Raw genomic sequence first — 7,637 nt, forward strand, 5'->3', positions numbered from 1 at the left:
CTCCTCCCCCTCCTCCCATCATGTGTTCCATCAATACCTTCATAGCAACTTCCTCTCAAAATATTTAACAGTAATAACTTGGTTCTGCCCATTGCATGCTCAGTTTGGTACTTGATTCCTGTAACTATACAGTGGCGTGCCTGGATGGGATAAAGACACGGTATTTGGTGCTTACCAATCTCCTAATTATGATCTGTACCAGAAATCTAATGTATCTGTTCCAAATTTTTGCTACCGATATTGGGCACTTTGCATGTCTCAGATGCTGAAATCTCAATTCTGGTTTCCCTTCCTGAATGGCTGAACTCTGATTTCATTCAGTAAAGATGGGGACAATGTAGCGCAGGGGGTGGCCGACTCCAGTCCTTGAGAGCCACAATTAGGCCAGGTTTTCATAATGAATATGCACAACATAGATTTATATACAATGGAGGCAGGGTATGCAAATCCATCTCATGCATTTTCATTATAGATATCCTGAAAACCTGTTCTGTTTGTGACTCTTGAGGACCGGAGATAGCCAAACTTGCGCTACATTGTCCCCATCTTTACTGAATGAAATCAGAGTTCAGCCATTCAGGAAGGGAAGCCAGATGCAGGGCATGGCTTAAGCCAAATATATAGATGAGAAAATAGGACATATCCCTGTACACCTTCAGACCCCTTCTTTTGTGTTTGGAAGAATCAGACTGGCCTATTGCCAAAGGAGGGGGTTTTATTTAAAAAAAAAAAAAAAAAGCCAGATATCATTCATACCTTGTGAATATAAAATTTCTGAAGGAGCTCTGTAACTATACCTCTTTAGAAATCTATATTTATTTATTTATTCACTATATATCTGATCAAAAGATGCTCCAAATTTTGTATTATATACAAATTTTCTTGATGAGAATTACAAAAACACAAATTAAGATAATGTAAAAAACATGTAGGGAACTCCCAAAACTTGCCTTCTTTTTGGGTTACAGTGCACATGGTGATTTGGGAGAGGGAGACCCTGCTATCATAATATTTAATATATTTGTGAACATGTTTAATATGCTTGTTGCTGTAATACTGCTAAATGACCACTGAATGGCATTTTTAAGAGGTGTGAGCATTGTATTTTATGTGATGATGTCATTATGAGGAAATGGTGTTTGTTTCTTTAAATCTGTGGGGTTTTCTGATTGGGTGACCAGGAGGTGTAAATGTGTGTATATGTGTGTGTGTGTGTGTGTGTGGGGGGGGGGGGGGGGGGGGGAGGGTTTGGCAGGTTTTGCCCTTTGGATCTGCTCTTTGCAAAGTGTGAAAGGAACCTCCAGAGATATAATCAGCTGGAGAGGCAGCCTGAGGCCTGACAAGGACCCAGGACACTCCCATGTGGGAGTGAAGCCCTGTAGGGGCTCTTCCCCTTAAAGGGAGAAACCCAAGACTGTGAAAAGGAAAGATTTATTTCTCCTCCTAACTCAGTGTTTCTCAACCCTCTCTTGGAGGCACACCCATCCAGTTGGGTTTTCAGGATTACACAATAAATATACATGAGATAGATTTGCATACAAGTGTCCAATCTCATGCATATTCATTCCTGAAAACCCAACTGGATAGGTGTGCCTCCAAGTGAGGGCTGAGAACTAACCAGAAGGTAAGAAGTAAGAAGAGGTCATTCCTCCCTCTGAGGAGTGGGCCAGGATTTCAGGAACAGAGGCAAGTATGAGGTGAGGAATTTGGTGTGGTGGTCTGGGGAACTTGCATTGCAAGGAAGGTGGTATAGAATTCGCATTTGAAGGTCAAAGACCAGAGGATTGTTAGTAGATCATGTCAACTGGAGCCGCACTGGGTTCCCTTTGGATGTGAAATTTGATTTGGGTATGCTAAAGAGTGAACCAAGTTCCTTACATAGGGTTGGGATTGAGGTATGTAAGAATAATCTGAGCATTCAGACTGACCCTTAAGGTTGGTCCATGATAAATGTGAGAAAAGAGAGGAAGAAGAAATGTATTATTATGTTCCTAAGTTCATTTGAGTTTTATTTGATTCCATGAATTGCTGATGTAGTCAGTGATTACTGTTGTAATCTGCTTCACATCCATACAAACAGGTGCTGGCTGGTTCATCCAGAAAAAATAAAGTTAGCTGTTTGGATTTTTGAAAGATTCATTTCATTCATCCTTTTTGAGCCAGCACTGGGGTGAGGCGTGGGATCAGGGTTCATAGAGGGGAGTTGAAGGGAGTCCTCCCTGTCCAGTCAGAGAAGAGAGTAGTTGCTGGATACTCAGGCTGTCATTACACAGGGCCACTTCATCATCTAAGTGCCTAGCACACAAATTTGGAAGGGATGACCCTTAATCAATAGGAAAACCCTTTCCTTCATTTGATGTACTCCAGACAGGGGTTACACACACACAAAGTACATGAATGAATATACAAAATACAGTTTATAAATAAAGACCACCTAGCTGAAAAAACATGCCTGCCCATGACCAACTGATACACTGATGATGCACAAAGTTTCTCTCACTTTACAATCAAAATACATGACATCACCTCACAGAAATTCATAGAAAGAGACCACACAAGCCTACAACATTATATAAAGGACTCCTAACACATCACAGGTATGCTGATGCAGGCTGGGTGAAACACGCAATTAATGCACATGTGGGATGCATCTCACCCTCCTGCTGGAAACTGGTAAAAAAAAATGGCAAATCACTGTACACTGCCTCTCCGCTGAATGCTGCCAACTGCTGTTGTGTGAGCAGGAGAGGATAAAAGTATCAGTGCTAGATAGATAACTCCATGCATACCTCATCTTTAACCACAGCCCTGGTTTTATGCATTTCAATTATTTATTTATTATATACCCACATTCAATCTGGGATATCACATTGGTTTACATTCAGGTACTGGAAGTATTTCCCTATCCCCAGAGAGCTTACAATCTAAGTTTTTGTACCTGAGGCAATGGAGGGTAAAGTGACTTGCCCACGGTCACAAGGAGCAACAGCAGGACTCAAACCCTGGTCTCCTGGTTTGTAGCCCACTGCTCTAACCACTAGGCTATTCCTCCTCCCATTTCAAAGCATTCTGGGATTTGTAGTCCTGTTTTTTAACCACAGATCTAGGTGTGTAAATTCCAAATGCTTCAGGATAAGATAAAAACCTCCCAAAACTAATCAGGAGCAGAGGAAACAAAGGTCTTTAGAAACTTTTGATGAAATAATTAAAACTGACTGCAAACAGATGAATATGGAGTGAGAGCCTTACCATCTGCTGAAAGCAACGGGCTGTGACCGCTAGTGGCTCACAGGAGGCTGCAATCCCGGCAGTGGCAGCCCCTGCGTGCCCTGTGCAGGCAGCGAGAGTCCCTGTGTGTGGCAAGCACTAGCGTTATCTGCACTCGCTGGAGGCTGCAGTCTTGGCAATGAAGGTGCTTGCGTGCTGTCAGACTTTTGGAGCCTTATTTCTGGTCACTCATTTGGTTATGTGTTTGCATAGCTTGGCTCACACCCAGGTATCCCTGAGAGACAGGAACTGAGCAGGGAACAGGCCTGTCCTATTAACCCCCTGTATCTTAAAAAAACAAAAACAAAAACAAAAAACCCCCAAGACCTCAAATTATCCCCTTTCAGGGGCAGTGTTTCTATTAGGCAAACTAGGTGATTGCTTAGAGGGTCACAATTTTGAGGACAGCAAAATCCAGCTAGTGTGAAGTCCAAAAGAGTACTGTGCCAGTACCTCCAAAGAAAGAAACACTGTACTGGAGCCACTGTTATCAAGAGGTAAATTTTGGGGCGAGGGATTCAAGATCTATGGTTTGCCTAGGGTGCCAAATACTATTGCACCAGCCCTTACCCCTTTAATGCCATCTTCACTCTTCCCTTCCCAAAGAGCACGTCTAGTGTCTTGGTGGACCCTCACCAGCTTGAAGTTACATCCTCAGTAGCACTGGCTAGGGAGCAAGGGGTTACCACGGTAGAAGCAGCATGTCGCCCCCATGGCCAACTGGCCTTGAGAAACAGGATACCCCACCCAGCTGCCTCACAGTGTGGCACACAGCATCATTACCCGAAGACTGGGTCTGACACACATCACCTTACTTCTAAAAGTGACTGGTGTGACATGGCCTCATATGCAATTTGCGGACTTTGCTGCTGGCTTGGAGACCCGGAAGGCATTCTAGTCAGACCTACCTTTGATAAGAGGAGGAGATGAGATAGGGGGGAGATTTGAAAGGCATTAATCATGCTGCACAAAACTCAAACCTTTTTCAATGGAAAGCTAGTTCAAGAAGTAGGGTCATATTATCACACTCCTAGGGGGTGGTAGATTCAGCAACATCAGAAAATATGTTTTCATGGAAAGGATGGCAGGTTGCCGGGAATTCCCTGATGGAAAGAAAAACAGTAATGGAATTCAAAATTTCAAGAAAAAGCTTAAGACCTGGCTCTTCCACCAGGCCTACCCAGACTAAGTCCAGGCACATCCAGTCATTTCTACTAACTTATGCCTCCTTAGTTATTGCGTTAATATTTTACCTCTCCAGTTCCTCTTTCCTTGCTCTCCTGCTTAGCTTTCTCTAGTTGTACTTTGTTGTCCCCTCCCCCGTCCCTGTTCATTGTATTTTCCATCTACCGTTTGATGTAAACCGATATGATGTACCCACTAATATCGGTATAAAAAAAAAAAAGCCTTTAAATAAAAAAGCATGGGATAAACACTGAGGATCTCTAGTGGGCAGGATGGTGGTAATGAAGCCCTGGGGTAAAGAACTGCGGCATTTTATTTATTTATTTATTTATTTATTAATTAACTTTTATTTACCGACATTCGTGAAGCACATCATGCCGGTTTACAAAGAACTCAGATGAGATACAGCAAAACAATATAGCAGTATAACAAAATAACTTTATAAACAATGTAATATAATATTACTAACCAAAAGAATAAAAGACAGAACTGAACAAAATAAAACAGTACAAAGGCATTGCAAAAGGAACCAATGGAGCAGAAGATTTAAGGGGGAGGAAGGGGGGGAGAGGAGGGGGAGGGCGAGGGGAGGGAGGGAGGGTGGGTGAGGGTTTAAGAGGGGAGTGGGAAAGGGGGGAAGAGGAGAGGGAGGGGAGAGAAGCAAAGTTAAAAGGAATTAAAAGGGAGAGAATACATAAGACTTAATACATAAGACTTAAGACTTAATACATAAGACTTAAGGCATGGCAGTTACAGCCCCAAAGAGCTTGATTATATTGGATCTATGAGAAAGCAGTGGTGTCACGAGTACGGCCTGGCAGTTCCCACCCTAAAAGGCAAGGGTTCAACCTTGAGAGGCTTGGGGGAGGGAGATGGGGGAGGGGTTGCATTTGGGAATTTGTATGCAGATCTGCCTAAAGCAGACAAATCACTACTGGGCAGATTGGATGGACCGTTTTGGACTTTATCTGCTGCTGTTTTACTATGTTCTGTACAAGGAAGTTACAAAAAGCAGATTCATGGAATGCCCTGCCGGAAGAGCTGCTGACTAAAATGGTAACTGAGTGCAAAAGGGCTTCAGGTAAGCACAGAGGGTCCCCCTGGTGGCTAAAGCATAGAAATGAAGATAAGGGGTAAACCTGCATGGAGCAGCAGTTACCACCCCTAAAAATAAAAAAAAAACTTGCTGAGCAAATTGGATGCACCACCTGGGTCTTTATCTGCTTTCATTTACTCTGTTACTACTGACTGCCACACATGAAAGGTCCCCAGAGAGCCCTACGACTTGCTCTCCACCCCCCCTCCCCAGCCCTGGCACAGCTTACCCAGCCCCATCGCGACCTGCCCGCCCCACCCCTGCAGCACAGTCTGCCTCGTCCCCCCTACCCCCCCACCGATTCTCCAGCGGCTCCTATTTATTGCCCTCTCCCCATCTCCAGGCCCAGCCCTGGCACTCTCTCACCCCGGCAGCCTTAGTGCAGCTTGCCCAGCCCCATCGCGACCTGCCCGCCCCACCCCTGCAGCACAGCCTGCCTCGTCCCCCCTACCCCCCCACCCATTCTCCAGCGGCTCCTATTTATTGCCCTCTCCCCATCTCCAGGCCCAGCCCTGGCACTCTCTCACCCCAGCAGCCCTAGCACAGCTTGCCCAGCCCCTTCCCTCCCAGCTCAAGCCCCAGCCACTCTAGCCTCCATGGAGCAGACTTGTTCTCTAATGGTTAGGAGCTCCTTGGACCAAGTGCACATATATAACCTCTCACCAACTGCTAGACCATCATACATGTGGCACTCAGTGCCACATGTATGATGATGACTGGATAGCCCCCCTGACTGCTGTCTGCAGCTTAATTTTGTTATTAGCAATCTAAAATTTCTAAGGGAGTAGGGATGTTCAAACTAATCTAAAGTACTTTTAATCGATTGGTTTATTATATATTTGTCCTTCAGCGATCCTCCAGAGCCTACAATGAATCTATTTATAACGACCCTGTTACACAACTTATTGACCCTTGTTTTAAACTAATTCCCTGTTCTTGCATCACGTAAATAAATAAGTCATTGAAAATGTATAGAAGTGGCATTTTGACACAGGCCTTCCAGTCGTCTGCTGCTGGAAAGAAGGGGGATTGTGGAAGACGAAGCCTAGATCGTTTGCGGTGTTTTCTAGAGTTCTCTGCTCAGCCCGCTGGAAAGTATGTAGATAAATCTTCTGGGCCTCAGTGAGAAAGAGTGGTGTTTTCCACCCCAGACCTTGGAGGGTGCAGGATATACATTTTAAAAATAAGTTTAGATAGCTCACACTGTTCCCTACTGGGAGAAGGATTCAAGCAAACCTCCAGAGTCTCTGCGGTGGAAGCTGAAGTCTAGAAAGTGTGCAGCACGCTTTGACATCCTCTACGGGAGCTGGTAGGAGACATACAAATGAGGCTTCAGGGCCTCTGCTATAAAAAAAAGAATGCAGGGTTATAAAAGCTGAAACCTAGAAAGCTCAGTGTCCTCTCAAGTCTTCTGCTGGGAAAAGTATGGAAACGAGCCTTGTGGTTCTTTGCTTCCAGAAAGTGAGGGGGGGCTGTTGAAGCTGAAGCCTAGACAGGGCGGTTGGGACTACTAGGAAAAGTATGCAGATGAGCCTTCCCGTCCTCTTCTGCAGACACCAGTTCCTGCTAAGCCTATTTTCTTCTTCTATATCTATAATGCACTCAAGCAGAAGTGATGTCAGTGATCCACCAGAGACTACAATTAATCTATTTATAACCATCCATTCCTGTTCACACGCAGATCAATCCAGACAAGTGGGTTTTGAATCCCTACCAGCAGATGGAGGCAGAGAACAAAATGTTGAGGCACCTGCAGTTCATCAGTATTTTTTTTTCTCCAGCACCTGGTAGAGGTGCAAACCTGCAGGCTGCCCAAAAAAAAAAAAAAAAGTTTTGAGTTAGCAAGGAAGATCAGTTGGACTGAGGCTCCCTGAGGAGTTAGGTACTTTTGTAGACCATTCCTCAGGTGGAGCCGGGCGATCAGGGGGTTAGAATCCCCTATCTGGCTGTAGCCCGCTATTTCCGGAGGCCCTGATAGGCAGGGGACAGGCTCCCTTGTTGCCTCCACGGTCTCCTCCTTCAAGCCGTCATGCTCGGCAGGAAAGTAAGCCTGTTTACATTAAGTTTTGGAAAAAAATAGAAGGCAGGA

At 44.8% G+C, this 7,637-nt stretch overlaps 1 protein-coding gene across 1 annotated transcript in view; it reads right to left on the reverse strand.

Moving 5' to 3' along the window:
• Positions 1 to 3,366, reverse strand: part of SH2D6 (SH2 domain containing 6) — a 152,446-nt gene extending 149,080 nt beyond the window's left edge. Inside the window, exon 1 of the mRNA XM_029604282.1 lies at positions 3,250 to 3,366. Coding sequence (XP_029460142.1) covers positions 3,250 to 3,252 — 3 coding nt within the window. The 5' untranslated portion in view covers positions 3,253 to 3,366. The remainder of the gene's footprint in view (positions 1 to 3,249) is intronic.
• Positions 3,367 to 7,637: the final 4,271 nt, after the last annotated feature.

Source organism: Rhinatrema bivittatum, chromosome 5, assembly GCF_901001135.1.
Source record: "Rhinatrema bivittatum chromosome 5, aRhiBiv1.1, whole genome shotgun sequence".
In the NCBI taxonomy this organism is placed as follows: Eukaryota; Metazoa; Chordata; class Amphibia; order Gymnophiona; family Rhinatrematidae; genus Rhinatrema; species Rhinatrema bivittatum.